This window comes from Arachis duranensis, chromosome 8 (assembly GCF_000817695.3).
Source record: "Arachis duranensis cultivar V14167 chromosome 8, aradu.V14167.gnm2.J7QH, whole genome shotgun sequence".
NCBI classification, from domain to species: Eukaryota; Viridiplantae; Streptophyta; class Magnoliopsida; order Fabales; family Fabaceae; genus Arachis; species Arachis duranensis.
Genome location: NC_029779.3, coordinates 34,517,498 through 34,536,604, shown reverse-complemented (window position 1 = coordinate 34,536,604; position 19,107 = coordinate 34,517,498). Strand labels below are relative to the sequence as shown.

At 36.1% G+C, this 19,107-nt stretch overlaps 3 protein-coding genes across 3 annotated transcripts in view; 2 read left to right on the top strand and 1 right to left on the bottom strand.

Moving 5' to 3' along the window:
• Positions 1 to 2,171, top strand: part of LOC107462290 (COBRA-like protein 10) — a 2,390-nt gene extending 219 nt beyond the window's left edge. Inside the window, exons 2-3 of the mRNA XM_016080869.3 lie at positions 6 to 575; positions 748 to 2,171. Of these exons, the coding sequence (XP_015936355.1) occupies positions 6 to 575; positions 748 to 2,171 (1,994 nt within the window). The remainder of the gene's footprint in view (positions 1 to 5; positions 576 to 747) is intronic.
• A 1,127-nt stretch (positions 2,172 to 3,298) lies between these two features.
• LOC107462412 (rab GTPase-activating protein 22) lies at positions 3,299 to 7,095 on the bottom strand (the record flags this gene model as incomplete). The annotated part of the gene is made up of 10 exons (XM_016080989.3): positions 3,299 to 3,656; positions 3,751 to 3,834; positions 4,001 to 4,261; positions 4,468 to 4,565; positions 4,737 to 4,842; positions 5,012 to 5,100; positions 5,333 to 5,455; positions 5,752 to 6,014; positions 6,302 to 6,405; positions 6,973 to 7,095. Coding segments are annotated over 10 exons (1,266 nt in total), but the record flags the coding sequence as incomplete, so codon positions are not given.
• A 2,994-nt stretch (positions 7,096 to 10,089) lies between these two features.
• LOC107462289 (serine/threonine-protein kinase-like protein At3g51990) lies at positions 10,090 to 10,599 on the top strand. The gene has a single exon (XM_016080866.1). The coding sequence runs from the start codon at positions 10,090 to 10,092 to the stop codon at positions 10,597 to 10,599; it is 510 nt and encodes a 169-aa protein (XP_015936352.1).
• Positions 10,600 to 19,107: the final 8,508 nt, after the last annotated feature.

Genomic DNA, 19,107 nt, shown 5'->3' with positions numbered 1-19,107 from the left:
AGCAGCTGCGGCTACAGATGATGCAGACGGGGCCGCCGTCAAAAAGGCCAAGCCTGTCAAGGGGGCCGTCGTGACCACAGCTGCACCAGCGACCGACGTTGAGGTAATTCCAGCTCCTCCGCCTCCACCAGCAGAACTGCAGGTCTGCAATGGCGTGTTCCTAACATACACGCTGATATCACGCGAGAAGGAATACCCATTCGTGAAGAACAAGTCAAATCAAGCATATGCCTTCACGTCCCAAGCCACGATTACAAACGTCGGTGACGAGGAGGTGAAGGGCTGGAGGATGTACATAGGGTTCCAACACCGAGAAATATTGGTTTCCATGGACGGCGCCGTCCCCATCGACGCGGAGGACTTCCCGGCTGCCGTGGGGAACGGCACCACGATCGCCGGAAACCCAATGGTGGATCTAAAGACTGCGATCTTGACGGCTAATGATTTTACACAAATGTCGGTGAGAGTTGGAATGAAAGGATCACAGTTCGGTCTTGGTGATGGCGCCACCCCCATGCCTAAGACCATTAAGCTTATCAATAGTGGCTTCAAGTGTCCCGCCTCTTCTCGCAGAGGTATGTCCGGTGAAACTTATAATGCAATTTTGTTTGTATGAAGATAATTTAATCAAATATTTTAAATTGTTTATTAATTTTATTTTCTGTAAACTAGCAAAATTGCTAATTTTTTCTTTTATGTCCATATTAATTTGAAAATATTGTGTATGTTTGTGGATGCATGATGCAGGGTCAACAATGATAGTGTGTTGTAGAAAAGACCCTAAAGCGAAGGCATTGGCACTTAAGAAGACAAAGTACCCACCACGTGGCAAAGGGGATTTAACCATTTCATACGACGTTCTACAAGCTTACCAGACGAGCTACTACGCTGAGGTGACCATCCAAAACAACCACCCGTTGGGACGGCTGGACCACTGGAACCTCACGTGGGAATGGCAGAGGGGCGAGTTCATCTACAGCATGAAAGGTGCCTTCGCGCGCGTCAAGGACCCTTCGGAATGCTTGTATGGCCCTGCAGGCCAGTACTACAGGGACTTTGATTTCACCCAAGTCGCCAATTGCGAGAAGAGGCCCATTATCTCTGATCTTCCTTCTGAGAGAAAAGACGATGAAAAGGTGGGGAAGCTACCATGGTGCTGCAGGAATGGCACAGTGCTGTCACCTGTGATGGACAGGAACCAAGCCAGGTCAATGTTCCAGCTCCAAGTTTTCAAGATTCCACCAGATAACAACAGAACAGCACTCACACCACCCATGAAATGGAAGATCGACGGCGTCATCAACCCCCACTACAAGTGCGGCCCACCGGTCAGAGTGGACCCCGCAGAGTACCCTGACCCATCAGGTCTCCAGGCTATTCACACCGCCGTCGCAAGTTGGCACATCGTTTGCAACATGACAAAGCCACAGCCTCAGAAAACAAGGTGCTGCGTCTCATTCTCTGCATTCTACAACGAATCCGCCATCCCCTGCAACACTTGCGCTTGTGGCGGTTGTGACGGTTACCAGCAATGCAACGCAAAGGCACCACCCATGCTTATTCCACCCGACGCACTTCTCGTTCCGTTTGTTAACAGAACCGCCAAGATGAAAGCGTGGGCGAAGATGAAGCATTTCAAGATTCCCAAACGGATGCCTTGCGGCGATAACTGTCCCGTTAGCATCAACTGGCACGTCAACTCCGACTACAAAACTGGATGGACAGCAAGGATCACGCTTTTCAACTGGGAGCGCTACGCCTTCGATGATTGGTTCACTGCTCTTCAGTTCCACAACAATTCTTTCAGAGATTTCGATGAAGTTTACTCCTTCAACGGAACCAGAATCCCAGGCCTTAGAACCGTCTTCCTTCAAGGATTTAAGGGTTTGAACTATTTGGTGGGACTCACCAACGGAAGCCGCATCGGTGACCCACACGTGCCCGGGAAGCAGCAATCCGTGCTGTCCTTCAAGAAGAAGCATTCGAAGAAATTCAACATCAGAAGAGATGCATTCCCAACGAAGGTTTACTTCAATGGTGAAGAGTGTGCACTCCCTCCAACTACTCCTTCTAATGGTTCCTCACGCATCAAGTCTTCTCCGATCAGTTTCCTTGCTGTCACCATCATCGCATTCTTGTCGTTCTTCGCCATGACCGAACGTTTATTCTGACCTTATTAATATGCATGCATACGCGACGCACTGACATGCATCTCTTTTTTTGTCTCATTGGAACACTTCAATATGCTTTATTTTTTTATGCTTCTTCAGGGGTTGTATTGGTCTCATTAAAAGACCATACAAACAAACCGAACGGGGAAGATAGCTAACAATGTGAGGATGATGACGAAGTAATTCAGTGTGTTTGTGTTAACAAAACGAAATGTGAACTTTCACGTTCAGTGCTTGACTTATGACTAGTACATACATATATTATTACACAATTAGCTGGACCTTTTGTTGTGTGACGATATGTTTAGTGTATGTTACTTTTTGTTTTTTTTTATTACTTTTTAGTTATATAGTGGATCAGATTATCAAAATGAGATTCAAATAACTTTTTCATATTATTTTTTTAGTTATATTATTTTTATATAATCAGATCTTTTCTAAATGACCATGCTATAAATATAAAAAATAATTATTACTTTTGCTTACATCATAATTAAATGAATTAGATGCAAATATAAATTAAAACAACTTTACATTAACAACGTGCGTATCAAAATTAAATTATTTTTTTTAGTATAAAAGATAATTTTATTTTTTTGAATCATTTTTCATACTAAAAACACTGATTATATAAAAATAATATACATAAAAGTAATATATATCACCCTATTATATCTTAGTCTCATTATAGATTTGATTGCATGATTATGGTTGGAAATGATTCGAATTAACCTGAATGTAATTGACTTGAATTGGATTTAAATAAAATTGTATCTGGAGAATTGGAACAGTCGTTAAAATAATAGAATTAAAATGAAGTAATTTCATTATTTTTTGTTTTATTCCTTCTCCAATTTTTTTCGTCGCACTTTAAGCTTCATTTAAAGATTTGTGGCTAGCTAATAAATTGCTATATACACAAGATAAAATTCAAATTCCAAGACTTTTAAGTAGATTAGTAAGTTAATTACTAGACTAATACAAATTTGTGCTGGAAAGTTGCTATATGAACCCTAAAATACCGAGTGTCCCAGGCATTCTCCTTTCAAAAGAAGCTGATTGAGAAGTAGAAATGATAAATTTTTATTGAAAGAAACTAACCACTGGACGAAGAGAAATATCAGAAATTGAAGGCTAACACAGATAACTATTTCCTGTATTTTTGAATTTTTTATTGCTTTTCTTTCTTTTTGCAACAAATATATTGCACAGTACAAATTACAATCTCAGTCCCACATACAATCTTGTTCTTTTACACAAGAATATTTTCAAAAAATGAAATTATGTCACAATACAACAATTATCCCTCAAGAGTTTTGATGGATGTATACTTGGATCCTTCTTTTTAATCTTGTAACTCCAGTCCAAATTTGGTGGACTCCATTATTGTCTCCATGAATAACAAGTTACATTGCAGGAAGCAACACCTCGCTTGATCAGTGAAAAAAAAATCATTGGATATATTCAGTCTTACGTTTTCTTGGCCTGCAGCAAAATTGCAAAATACTTGTATTGAGGGGATGGATGATAGTGTATCAAAATCGAAGTAAGGGTAAAATAGTGTAAGAGATCAAATTACCTTTCTCAAATATTTTTTATGAAGTTTCATAGCCCCGGAACAAGCCTTTTTAGCATCTAGATTTCCAGTCATGTCATTCAAAATCTGAAAAGAATTAACCAGAGAACCAAAGAGGAATTACTATATATATAGAAGAAAATTTGTTAAGGAATAATAGGTCCTTGTTCAATATAAATGATAAAATATAGATTCTCTTAAGACAGCATTCAATGTGAACAAATGAGTTAAACAAATATGTCCCAAGACTAACCTTGACAACATCATCCAGACCCCGTGCTTCATGTAGTAGCTTTGAACTTTTATCTTTCAACACACTAGCAGCAAGGAAAATTGATATAGGAAGAGGAGTTTCGGAGTTCTTTGCCCCTGTTCTCATATTTTCTCGCTCATACTTTCCACATTGTCTAATTGACTTCACCTTCCCTCTAGAGCTCTCGGCGCTTGTAGGAGCTCTCCGAGCATCCTCGTACATCCAAAACAAATCAGGATCATACTCTAGAGCCCACATCATCTGTTAAAAATGTCAAGTAATTAGTTGTCAATCATCATGTTACATAGATTCCTAAGATGTCTTCTTCAAACTAAAGGGATCCTTATTCTATAAACAGTTTTAATGGAATAAATACAAGGGTTGCACACCCCTCAGAGCAACTTAAGATTTCTGTTCAAGAAATATAAGACGATATATTTCGAAAATACAACTGAAGCTAAACACACCTCCCAAAGGTATAGTGAATCACAAAAGGAGAATTCTCGACGAAACTGAACCATTAGCATCCGAAAAGCAAACAGATAATCACCTCCACCTAGTTGCTCTGTTTTCAGAAGACAGCATAACAAGAAACATCCGTTAACAACTTATAGCCATAACAATACATTTTTCACTAATTATTTGTTAACATAACAATGACACATCAAAAGTTAGAAAAAATTCTATTGTGAATTGGACAGTAAATAAAGTACAGACTCGCATTTCAAGAAAATACCTAAATGTTTATGAAGTTTTGGATCTAATACTTGAGTAATTGAAGCCAAGTTACTTAGTTGAGTCTCCACTCCAACAGAACGATCAGTGCACTTGAAATTACCTCGCTTTAAAAATTCAATAACACATATCAGGTACATTAATCAGACATGTTAGAGGGAAAATCTACTAATCAGACACTCATTTATTTATTTTCAGTCTTTTTACCAAATGTTCACATAGAAAACTCTGAAAAGAAGTTGGTCATAAAATAGAGCATAGAGAAAAGGTACATACAAGTCTGCGCATTAGACGCTCAAAGCACCAAAATGCATCTGCTTCATCCTCAAGAAGAATTATCATAGGTGAGCATAGGTCACTCATCCCTGTTCCAAATTGAATCAGTTAAAAGTATAGGGTCAATAAACTTTTCAAATATAAAAGAACAATAAAAAGCAGTTACATGAAATTATCACTAATACTGGGATAGAAATAGGATCTTCAAACTTAAATCAATAGGAATATCAAAATATAATATTGCTCTCTATAAAATAATAATAATAATAAAAAAGAATCAAATAAGTGAGATTCAAGTGGCCCACTTGTATAAAAACTCACCTTGACCATAGCCAACATCTTTATCTAGCCAAGCATAAACTGCAAGAATATCCCATAATTTTGACAAGTTCTCTTGCTTCTCGTAAAAGACCAATGTCCTATCAGTGCGAATCACGTCAAGACCTAAATGAGTTTGTGCACGAAAATGGTCAGCCACCATGTGAATCATATTATAGTGGTACAATTTTATCTTAACACATGGGAAAACTTCCAAAAGAGAACTGTACCTACATTCCTACCCATTTAAAAGAAATCAAAATAAAGGGCAACTAAGGTAGCTATAGCATTTGAATAACAACGCATTTCATGCAGAAAATAATTGCTGGGATTGTTTCACTTAAAACTTAGACTTTGAATGCCTAAAACATAAGTAGTACCTAATAACAGAAACACAAAGATAGTAAGAATGATTCACAAACCTATTTGATGAAGAGTTAACAGCCACTGGATTACTCTCTTGTCTGTCACCTTTTCTAAATTATTTCTGGCATCTATGCTTGAAGACCTATAATTGTCTTGAGGAACTAAAACCAATCCCTTGTCTGGATTTGATTCCAGCAGAACTGATGGATCTTGAATCGGTTGACCATCATCGGTAATTACAGGAGATGAAATATATCTACCACTTCCAACAAAAGGAAACATTTGGCGACATTCTTCCTTCCATCTAGCATATTCTAACCTGACAATAGAAACATATAATTGATGCTCGGGTAATGATTTGTTATATTTAAAAGTCAGAAATGACAGTTTCGAATCATAAGTATTATTGTGTTGTCCCTGAATGAAGGGTGTGGAAGCAATTGTTCTCATCTTTTTGAGGCATATCAAGCCTACAATGAGTCAGTGACATTATAGACATTCCATTTTCATAAATATTTTATATTTTTTAGGATACTGTGATTATAATAAAGGTTAACAAAAAGGAGTCTTATCAAATATAATCATGAAATGGGAAAACTTGATTACCTTCGACGCTGTCTTATTTGTTCTCGTTCATCAAATGTACTCTTTGGATCATAACAACCAAGTAGAAATTCCCAAACTTCTCCCCTAATTGATGGATGGATTCCCTGATTCAATAAACATTTTAAAGTAAGAAACAACCCCCCTAGTCGCATATAAAGAGAAACACTTGTTCATTTCTTTTGATTGTGCACAAAGCAAACCTATGTTGATGAAGATTTTAGCCAAAATAAAAGAAATAGTAATATGAATATATGATCACCTGTTACATGCACACTCATGATCATGAAGGAAGAAAAAATTCAATATGAAGAAAACCAGACATTGGGAAATGAATTTTCTATCACTATCATCTGTCTGTCCTTCACGAATGAACACGGATTTATGTAAGAAGAAAACTGATACTTAGATTGATGTACACACTGCAATGCCAGCCATAGTAATAGGATCTCATATTCTAAAGAAAACCAAAACAGGAAATAAAAGTGTTCAACTATATTATATGGTTAGTCCAACCTAACTTGCATAAAAAGAGAAATACCCCATGTTTTTCTTACCAGCTATAGCTTCCTATAGCACCAGACATAATATAACTGAAAGTAGGAGAGGATCAAAACTTCATATCTTAATCATAGTACAGTGAACAAGCATTTTAACTAAAAATATGGACTTACCCCTCTGTAGATTCGCCTTAGAATCTTTCCTATATCCAGATATCCTTCTTCAGTAAAAGCAGCATGCCATTTTCTTGGACTCAGTGTTTTACCGGGCTGGAAAGACAAGTAAAAAACAAAAGAAAATCATATCAGTGAATCAAGATTGGCAATCAAAATATACATAGAGTATAACTTTGAATCCAGTTGCAGAATCATGTAGTTAATTTGTCATTTAATGTCTCACAAGAATGAAACCCAACAAGGACAATAATTTTGTGTTTGTCTTTGTCATGATCCATTACAAATTACCAAGGGTATCATACTCAAATTCAACTTTCTTTTACATTTTTTTTAAAAGAAAAGTTTTAATCTTATCAGCAAAGCAATCAACCTATTAAAACTAGCAGTCTAGTCCATATGTAGTATTAATAAATAACAAATAGTTAAATGAATATACCCCTAAGGCATGGAACTATATGTCGTGAAACCATTTATTCAAAAAGCTTAAGCTATTAGATAGAGTTTATGGTCAAAAAGCTTAAACTATTAGATAGAGTTTTGGTTATACATGAAAGCTATATGGATAAAAACACCATCATCACAACCATTGTTGACAACCCACTCAACATCTTTACCCGAGTGTATGGTTTTCGATCATCTTAAATTCCAAATGAACAAGTAACTGATCTAGCTCAATACAGCTCAAATGACTTAATACATTCATATAACCGTTTCAAACTCATACCCACGTGCATTGCTCATAAAAATCCCAGCACAAATTTTCCAACTACCCAATAATATTAGTTCTTCATCAATACCAAATTTAAAAAATAAAATAAGGAATCCCAAAAGGCCATTATCTCCCCACATCTCAAAGATCATCAAGGGACCAAAAAGCAACGATTTTTGCCTTGTCTGGTACCAGTGATCAATGCTAGCACACAGAAGCTGAAACCCTTTGGAAAGATCAAGAAAACCCAGAAACAAAATCCTCTCTCAACGGAAGAATTCAATGGAGATCCAGCTCTAGAAACTAGAAAGCTGCTATCTTTTTTTGTTTTTTCGTACTTAATTGTTAGTTAGAATGTGTTATGGTGTTGTGGGGTATGGTAGTTGAGAAGTGTTTTGTGAAAAATGGTGATTGAGGAAAGTGCAATGCCTTGTCAAAAGGGTCGAACAAGAAATTGAAGAGATTAATTAACTTCACGAATCACGACCCTAACACTCGCCGTTTAACGCGTTATTTTGCTAGAAATCGTGTCGTTTATGAGAGTGTTTTCTGTCGTACTATCGAGACAATTAATAATTGAATTAGACGCTTTACCAAATTATATTGTTACATGTATAGAGATTAATGTTATATTATCTTCTATTTCTTGTTGGTAGTTGGAATTTATTATTCCAGATGAGAATATCTTACCAAAAGATTTTCTTTATCACTTTACTTTTCTTAAAGTGAAGCATTATGTATTTATGTAAGCTTTAACTATTTTGTTTTTGGTCAGAAACAAATGCGAGTGAAATGTTTTGAATTAAAAGATATTATTGCAGGGTGCAAATAACAAATCTAATTGGAGGGGTGTATCGGATTAACAGGAACATGATTTTTGTTGGATGCAAATGTAATATGACTTATTTAAAAATTTTGTTGAATATTAAATATACCATATCAATATATCTGCATTTCTTTTTTTGGGGTACTGAATTGAGAATGGACGAGAATTGAGTTGGTCAATTGTATATGGAAAAGACCGACCATACTCTAAGATGGGAGAGAGACTTGGTCATGATCTTGTCCAAGCTTTTACGCGGTAACATGATAAATTAATAATGATCAGTTGTACTTAATGACTAAGCATGTTGTGGAGTCTATGTTGACCAAATATTTTTAGTGTAATTAAATATATTTTAAAAATTATTTTTTATTCGGTCTTTAGAGAAAAAAAAATAATAAATAAATTTTCGAATTTTTTAATAATCAGTACCGTAAAAATAAGTATAAAAAATTAAAATAATATATTATTAAATTTAAAAACTTACTAAAAGCTAAAATTTAAAAGACATAGCATTTTTGATATTTTTAATCTTTGTTTGAAAAATACTAATGTGGATCTCCGGCCACTTGATTTAGAACAACATAGTTGAATAACGATATTAACGTAATTGGCTTGGATTTTGAGTTTTTTGTTTTCAAAAAATCAACTAAGTTTTATATCAATATCTTAATTCGACGTTAAAATTTATCAATTATGAATATCGAAATAAATTTTACAAATAGTAAAAAATGAATATAAATATTATGTTATTGACTGAATGAGATCTTACAAAAAAAAATTTAGTGTTCCTGTGAAAAATAAAAATCAAACATGAAATTTAAAATAAAACTAAAATTGAAGATGAACTGAATGTTTGGGGGTTCTAAAACTTTGGTTTTCATTTTTAGGGAGGAATTTTCATTGGTAGAGTGATTTTAATCTTTTTAGGTGAGAATTAGACCACCCAACAACCAAACTAATCATGTCAATGCGAGGAGAAGAGCAAGTAGCTACTTATAGCTTGGAATCAATTGAAGGAAGAGTCATCACGTTCAGTCATTCACTACAAACGAGCAAAGGAAATTCAATAAAGATAGAATCAACCTGGTGGAAAAAATGTTATCAGAAAAAGAAATTAATTTTAAAACAAGCAAACAGATACTAATAGGTATATGAAAAAATTCAGAAAGAATGTTTTTTGCTGAAGTAGGAAAGAATAAGATGTACATACATTTCAAAGATAAAAAAAAGACGGAAGAAGGGACAAAAATACACCTGAAAGTTCATATGCTGGACAGTAATACACTTGAATCGTTTAATGAGTCACGCGTGCACAGTAATTATACACTCCGGCGGACAAAATCACCATTCCAGCCATCAGCGTGTGGCGTGGTTAGTTTGAGCGGACAGGTGGCTCTATTTTATCCTTGCTGGCACGTTCACAGTGAGTGACCTGTGAGTGACCTGGGCATTTATTGCCAACTCAAAAAAATTAATTTATTTTAATGATTAATTAGGCAAAATTAAGGGTGAAACCCTAACATCTTCTTTCTCTTCCACCCTTTCATTGATTCACACCAAAAGCTTGAAACTTTGATTGATGGTGTACCTCAATTTCTCTTACAGGGCTGAATCCGCAGTTTCAACCTCCAATTCTCTCACACCATCACCTTCTTCTTTTTCTTCTTCCACCGCCACCACTTCAAAAAAACAGAACAACAAAGAAAAAGAAAAGCCCATCAAGATCCAACACTTCCATTACAGTGACCTTAAAGCTGCCACCAATGGCTTCTCAGAGCGCAAGCTCCTCGGCAAAGGAAGCCATGGTTATGTCTATAAAGCTGTAATGGTTTCTTCTTCTTCCTTTGCATCTGCACCAGAGTTCATCATCAGCAACAACAAGGTTGATAACGAGATTGATATCTTGTCCAAAATCCAGAGCAATAACAGCAAGCTTCCAAATTGGGGAAGAATGGTTCGTTTGGCATTGCAAACTGCAAAGAAAATTGATACCCTTCATTTATCAACACCACTTGTGATCCACAGAGATATTAAATCAACAAATGTTCTGATTGATAGAAACTTCAATGCAAGGTTAGGTGATCAATAATGCTCAAAAACTCAACCCTAAACAAATGCCCACAACCATATTTTTAATACACTTTATTTCACCCTTAATCATATTAACTGTCTTTTGTAACTGTTGCACATCTTCTTTCAATTCGATGGCACACTCTGTAAGCTCATTCATCTTCTGGTATGATTGTTTCAATGGCCTTTCTTCAGATACAACCTCTGTCCCCACATTTCTTATTTTCCTTCTACTTCGTCCAGCCAAACCACAAGGATCTGTCTGGATTTCACTCTATTCCAGACTTGAGTACCACAACTTCAATTCTGTGCAAATACTTGCCATTGTTGTACTCAAACTTCTTCTTCTTCTTCTTCTTCAACAACGAAGATCCGCCACCAACAGCGCTACCATAATTTAGGAATAAAGAACTCAATTTTTTCTAGAGTGAGCCCATATTCTTAATTACTGGTTAAGGTGTTAGGGTTTCAACACATAGCATCTTCTTTCTGAAGATAAAAAAGAAGGAAGGGTTTATTTTAATTAATCATTAAAATAAATTGTAATTTCTGAGTTGGCACTAAATGTCCAGGTCACTCACTGTGAACGTGCCAGCAAGGATAAAATAGAGCCACCTGTCCGCTCAAACTAACCACACCACACGCTGATGGCCGGAATGGTGATTTTGTCCGCCGGAGTATATAATTGCTGTGCACGCGTGACTCATTAAACAATTCAAGTGTATTACTATCCAGCGTATGAACTTTCAGGTGTGCTTTTGTCCCTTCTTCCAAAAAAAGACATTCAAGTTTTGAAGATAGTGTGTGAAGGTGAATCAATTCACGAGATAAAACATGAGCACATGAAATTTTGGATTCAAGTGCATGGGCTGCCTCTAAAGTTCATCAACAAGAAAGCAGCTGAAATAATAGGTAATAATATGGTGAAAATTTTAATAGAAGTAGAAGATTCGAAAGTGGAAAATGTGACAATTAGAATTCAGAACCTTTCTAAGGATAAGGGTGGCGATTAACGTGCATGAGCCACTACCGACGGTCTTTTAGATGAACAGGGATAATCTGCCTCAAAGATAGATACACTTTAAGTATGAGAGATTACTGAATTGCTTTTACTTAAACTGTGATAGAATTGGCCATAACAAGAAGGTATGTAAGGAGGAGAAGACAAAGGCGGTATGAAATTCACAAATGACAAAATACTCACCAGATTTAGCAGTTGCACAGGCCAAACAGATAAGATTTTTGGAAGAAAAGAAGAGTAGGAATGAGAAAATGGAGAGGCTAAAGGAGACAAAGGCGGCACGTGTATATGAAACACAGAGTAGATGGAGTGAAAAAAATTATGACACAAATAGAGGTAGAAAAAGTAATGATGGAGGTCTAAGCAAAAATCCGGCTGAGAGGAGACAATTAGGCGCGAAAAGCCAGGAAAGGCAACAGATTTAGGAGCGAAAAGACAGGTGAACAATATCCCTGAAAATCTGATCCTAGAGAAAGAAAAATCTGAAGAGAGAGATCTAGAGGTGGCAGGGCTGAAAGGGAATATTAGTCAAAACATAAAAAGATTGAGGGGTAAGGATATAATGGGCTGGAATAGTCAAGACCCAACAAGGAAAGAGGAGGAAGCTAATAGTTGGGAGAGAACTACACCTGGTTGCTTCAAGTCCAAAAGTAAAGAGACCACACCTAAGAAACTTTTCAGCAAACAAAGGAAGGAATGCCTTTTTTAGTATAGATTAGAGGAGGTTGATCATGATGTAACTGAGGGCCCTAAACACAATATGGGCTTAATCTTGAAGGAAGAGATGGCCAATACAAATAATATTTACTTAGTAGAAGCAGGAAAATAGGTCACAGCTAGAGAAAATGTAAAAAAATATAGAAGCGGTGAGTGTTAAAATTATAGCAAGTAAGCAAAAAGAGAGGTCAAAATTTTTCAAAGGAGGAAACATCAGAAAAATTAAGACAAGACATGAAACAAAAACAGAAGAAGTATACTTCGTAGAAATGCCAAAGGAAGAGGATGAAGATGAGCTGGAAGGAGAAGAAATTAATAAAATTTCAGAGACGCTAAAAATTGAACTGGTGCAGGAGATCAATTGCAACTTAAGGCTGAAGAGAAGACACGAGGATGTAGAAGGTAGCGATAAATGGTGGTCTATTCAAACCACAATATGAGGTAGACATCATGGAGAGGCAAGTAAGAGAGGAAGAAGTGAACCACAAACAGGGACAGCGGAAGAGAGGAGCATTGTGAGGTATGGGACAACATCAGAGCTTGAGGAAATCATGGCTGGGGAGGTGGGCCTTACCATGCCCCACCCCTAGTCATGAGTTGCTTAAGCTGAAACTGTCGTGGGTGCCGCTAACCTGCGATAGTCTCGGAGCTACAAAATCTGTGTAGACAAATTAAACCCACTATAGTCCTTCTTATAGAAACTCGTGCTAAATATGATTATATCAACAAAATTAAGAAGAAATTGTATTATACTGAATCCTTTTGTGTAAAACACCAGGAATTGTCCGGTGGTCTATATCTTTTATGGAATACTAAAATCAAAATAAATGTTTACAAGTGAGGTAACAATATCATTAAAGCTAATATAGAAGATAAAAATAAAAATAAATGGATAGAAAATTTTACGTATGGCCGGTCGAAATTTGTACAAAGAAAAAAGTTGTGGGACGAGAGATGACAGTTCAGTACCTAAACTTTTCATAGGAAATTTTAATGATATGTTAAGCCAAGACTAAAAGGTGGATTTGCACACTATACCGGACTGTCAATTGGAATGTTTTCGGAGTTTTGTTGATTGTAATGCACTCATGGATATTGACTTGAAGGGTGGGAGTTTTACCTGGTTCAGCAACTCGAAGAATGGTTTTATAATTAAGGAGAGAATTGACAGGGCTCTTGCTAATTGGGAATGGAAAAAATTATACCAAACTACCGCTCTTGTGGCAAGACTAGCCATCAGTTTTAATCACTGTCCCGTTTTTACTAAATTTTGAGACCAAAGAAAAGAAACCAAAGGAATTTAGATTTGAAGCTTTTTGGGAAGATCATGAAGAGTGTAATGAAATGGTAAGAAATAGGTGGAGTAAGCAAATATCAAGGACACAAGGGTGGGGCAAGCTCATTGATAAGATGAGGAATTGCAAGAAAGAATTAAAAAGATGGAGAAAAAAATTTCGAGCGGACAAAGAGATCGCCAAACTAAGCGATAAAATCCAAAGACTCCAAAGATCAAGCCTATCTGAATTTCAACAAGAATAGATTCAGCAAGCCAATATTATAATAGAGCAATTGTGGAGATAAGAGGAAAAATTTGGGGTCAAAGGTCAAGATTGAAGTGGATAAAATAGGATGATAAGAACAATATTTTTTCCATGCTACCCCTATTCAAAGGAGGGATGGGAACAGAATTGAGAAACTTAGAGATGCTCAAGGAAATTGGGTACAAGGAAAGGCTGAAGTGCTAAAGCTAAATGAGGATCACTTCACTGATCTGTTCAAGGCTTCTGCAACGACTAATTTAGAAAAATGTATCAGCAAAATACCTAAGAGGATATCCTCTGAAATTAATGAATGGCTGACTGAAGGAGTGTCAGAGGAAGAAATAAAAGAGGCAGTGTTTAGTATGGGTGGAATGAAGGCACTGAGACTAGATGGATTGAATGGCGTATTTTTTCAAAAACATTGGGATGACATAAAAGGGGAGGTGTGTGAAGTTGTCAAGGACTTTTTCATTAATCAAGTTCTGCCACAAAAGATAAGTGAAACAACAATTGTGTTGATCCCAAAAGTGAAACAACTAGAGAATCTGCATCAGATAAGATCCATTAACTGCTGCAATTTTACAAAATTATAACAAAAATTTTGGTGAAGAGATTGAGAACGGTGCTGGATAAGCTGGTTTCTCCTATTCAGAGTGCATTTGTGAGTAGAAGATTAATCCAGGATAATATAGTCATTGTCCAAGAAGCATTCAATACTTTAAGAAAAAAAAAAAGGAAGAGAAGGATTAGAAAATTTGGCTATCAAGTTAGATATGAATAAAGCTTATGATAGGATTAAGTGAAACTTTATGGAAAGAGTTCTAGAAACTTTCAGTTTTAAGAGGGAGTGGGTTCAACTGGTCATGAAATGCATGAGGGGAGCTAATTATAGAGTTAGAGTCAATGTAGGGAGTTGACCAATAAAATATTCCCTCAAAGAGGTTTAAGGCGAGGTGATCCTTTATCTCCGTATTTATTTATCTTGGCTGCTGAAGTATTCTCAATTATAATGAAGAAAGCACAGGAGAAAAGCAAAATATCTGAATTCAGAATCAAGCCCAATGCACCGATTATTACACATCTACTTTTTGCAGATGACTGCATTATCCTAGCAGAGGCAAAAGAGGAAGAAGTGTACCAGAGAGTTTCACTCCTAAATGAATATACAGAAGCGTCGGGGCAAAGAATTAATCTGGCTAAATCTGAAATTATTTTTGGCGAACATGTTTCGATCAAAACCAGAGTGGATATAGAGGAGATTCTTGGAATCGCATCATGGGACAATCCAAGAAAATATTTAGGGTTGCCAGGATATTGGGAAAGGTCTAAGAATAGAGCATTAGCATGTATTAAGAAAAAAGTAATTAACAAACTGGAAGGTTAGAAGGAAAAGCTGCTAAACCAAGTCAGGAAAGAGGTTTTAATTAAGGCGGTCGTACAAGCTATTCCATCTTATGCCATGAACGTGATTAGATTTTCAAAATTTTTTTTGCCAACGGCTTAGTGCAAGAATTTCCAAATTCTTGTGGGCAGCGGCCGAAAAGGAACGGGGTATTCAGTGAAAGGGCTGGGATAAATTAACTTTGAGCAAAAAGGATGGCGGGTTAGGTTTCAAGGACTTTCAAATTCAAAATCTTGCTCATCTAGCAAAGCAAGCATAGAGATTAGTAGAGAACCCTGAGACTCCTTGGGCACAAATCCTAAAAGCGTTGTATTTTCCGGAATGTTCTTTTTGGGAGGCTAAGGATCATAAGTCAGGGTCGTGGGTTTGGAGGAGCATGCTCCAAGGAAGGGATTTTTTACTTAGAAACTGCAGGTGGAGTGTAGGTAGTAGGAGAAAAATAAAGGCATGGGAGGACAATTGGGTACTGGGTCTAAAGAGAATATACAGTGGTAGGAATAATTTGGTTACTAGAGTGAGTGACCTAATTATGCCGGGACAAGGATGGGATGTCACAAAATTGCTACCATTTTTTCGCAGGAGATAAAGGACAAAATCTTAAAGACTCCAATCCGTATCCTTGGGATAGATGATGAATTTATTTGGCCATTAAGGCAAGATGGAATTTATACAATAAAAACTGGTTATCATATGGCAAAGAAAGAGCTTGTAGAACAAGAGTCTGATTCAACAACATCAAGCAAGGATAGAAAAGAACTTTAGAAGGAGTTGTAGAACATACAGGCTCCCCAGAAAATCAAGATGTTTTGTGGAAGGCTACTCAAAATATAATTCTAATAAATGAAAAATTGTTCAAAATGAAAATAGCAATGAAGCCTGATTTTCAAATTTGCAATGCAACAGTAGAAACTACAAAATATGTTATTCTCCTATGTCCCTGGACAAGAGCAGTCTGGTTTGGTGCTCAGTGTCAATTGAATCCGACAGAAAATATGGTTTCATCTTTTGGGGATTGATTCATTGAAAACATAAGAAAAATAAAAGTAGAAGCAAAAATAGACCAAGAGATAATGGTGGGAAGAATAGCCTTTTTGTGTTAGAAAATTTGGAAGATATGGAACCAAGCATTATTTTATAAGAAGGAGGTCAATCCAATCAGAACTATAATCAAAGCTAAATTAATGGAGACAGAGTTCAGAAAATTCTCAAAATAGGATTTAATGTTGAAACAACAGACAATAGGATAAGAGGAAGAATCATTATCTGGAATCTTCCGCCGGAGCTGTGGGTAAAAGCTAATGTTGATGAATCCTTCAAGGCAATAACAAGTGAGGGAGTCACAGCAATAGTAGTCAGAGATGGAGTTGGAAAGCTGATAGCAGGAGTAACCAACAAGATAAAGGCAAATTCAAGACTAGCTGCAGAAAGCACATCAATTAGGGATGCAATAGTTTTGATACAAAGTTTAGGAATACAGAAAATTCTAATTGAATCAGACAATCTACTTACTGTGCAAGCACTGAAAACCAAAAGCAAAATTGCAGAAGTTGATCCGATTCTCAAAGATATCTAAGAATTAAAGGGCAAAGACAACAGAATTGGCTTCATGTGGACTCCGAGGGAGGGAAATTGATTAGCCCACAAGGTTGCTTTATTGGAGGCGATGGGGCGACTGAATAGGAACTGGAGCATCAACAATCCTCCGGAGGTTATCATGGAGATGAGGAAATACTATTGCAAGATCAGGAATCGACAAGCAGGAGCGGCAGACAGTATACACCAACAATAGAGTCGTGGGGAGAGACATCATGAAGACCGTGAAAGGCAGTGACTGAGGCTCGCCCTTTTGGCGGGGATTTGGTGACACAAGGTTGATTCGAATTGGTCTGAATCCGAAAGTGTGCCCATCTAATTCAGAGTCTCTCCACTCAACGTTTCATGGAATGCGAGATTCATTGATTCCATTCCTTCCTGAAGAGAGCATCTAGGGGACAAACATTTAATTTGAATTTCAATGTAGGGAGTGGAGCATGGAGAATCATGGAGTGAAAGTTTAGTTGTGCTGTGGGATTCGGGTTGGCCTTGTCCAACCCACGCTCAATCCAAAAAAAAATGAAAAATAGAATTTAAAGAATTGACAAGAAGAAAAAAACTGAAAATAAAATGAAATTAACAAAGATAAAAAATATCTTTTAAACATTTACATGCACTTGTATTTTATTGCTATTCTTGACATCAGTGTGATTGAAATTTTTTTTGAAATTTCAATATGCAAGTGAGTTGTATAATAGGCCTTGATTCTTCTATTTATAGGCAATTGTCTTTAACATTGAATCCTATTTCTTAGTCACTAAGTAATTATCTCCACGTTCATACTTAAAGAGTTAAAATTAACCTCCAAAAAATTCATCCATGTCCTGCTCCTATTTGGTGTTCAAGTAAATTACTCGACATTCATTACAGTTATTTTATAGGATCAGATTTTATATTTTAACATGTTTTAATTATGATCCTTAACCAATATTTTCGACTGCCTTCACTTTTCTCTAAAATCTATTAAGTCTTTCTTCTACACACTTTGAGTCTTTATTGCTTTTTTGACTACCACTTATATCAACATATCTTATATCACCACCTAAGGTTACCTTTTTTTTTTTAGTTTTTCACGGTATTTTTTATTCCGAAAGGCTAAGAACTAATTTTCGGTAGTCAAAGCTCAATTTAAGAGTTTGTCAGTACCCAATAGATTGCTATAGGTATAATGCGGGTTTCGAATCTTCGACACTTACATAAGCATACTAGTAAGCTAACCACTAAATCAACCCAACTTGATTACCACCTCAATTTACTTGTTATTTCACACCAAGTCTTAATTTGTATTTTATGGGCTTATTTAGAAGATCTCAATTTTTCATTCCAACTGTTGTCGATAAATCAAGAAGTAAATCCCCATGGTTAATATGGAACCATAAAGTCTTGTTACTTCGACTTTTATTGTTGTAACTAGTCGAACTCTGGATCCATTGATTACCATGTGGATCTAGAATCCTTTCCTTTAGACTTTCTTCTCTTTTGCTCTTAATGCTCAACACAACACCCTTAGGTCAAATATAACACTAACTTCATCTAATAGATCTTTCCTATCATGCTCACCTCAAATAAATCTTTGGTCAAAATTCAATTCACACCAACATAATGAAATATAGATACAAGTCTTTTTTCTGTGTTTTCCTCCCAAAATGTCACCAAACACATTCAATCCATTAGGCTGCGTTTAGTTCATGAATGGACTGAGACATAGACACAAATACATGTACACTAAAGACATAGATATAATAAAATACAATTTTTATGTTGTTTGGTAACTAAGTACAGAGATAAAAAATAAATTACAACCATATGAAAATATCAATATTATTCTTATCACAAAATACCAGCACCCTATTTCTTTTCTATTGCCATCTAAACAATCACCATCACCACCACTTCTCTGTTACCATTAACAACTCTTAAATTAATAAAAAATTTTAATCAAAACTACACAAAATCTAACAAACATTAATCAAGATTCAATTAAATAAAAAATTAAATATACGATTTTTATTTTTCTGTTAAAAAAAAATAGAAATTCAAGGGAGGAGATATAATAGTTGGGAATAGAGGTGGAAATAAAAAAGCAAATCTAGCAAGATACAATGGTGGAGGCATTTCTGGCAAAGGCAGCGCCAGTGACTCTGGTAAAAGCATAGTTATCAGAACCAAACCGGTAATTAACCCGGTGAGACTATTGGGTCACCGAGTCACTGGTTCAATCGTTGGATTACTGATTGAACCAGTTGACTCAGT

Bases quoted from the DNA above. Each gene is read 5' to 3' on its own strand.
- LOC107462289 (XM_016080866.1), top strand. From the start codon at position 10,090: ATGGTGTACCTCAATTTCTCTTACAGGGCTGAATCCGCAGTTTCAACC.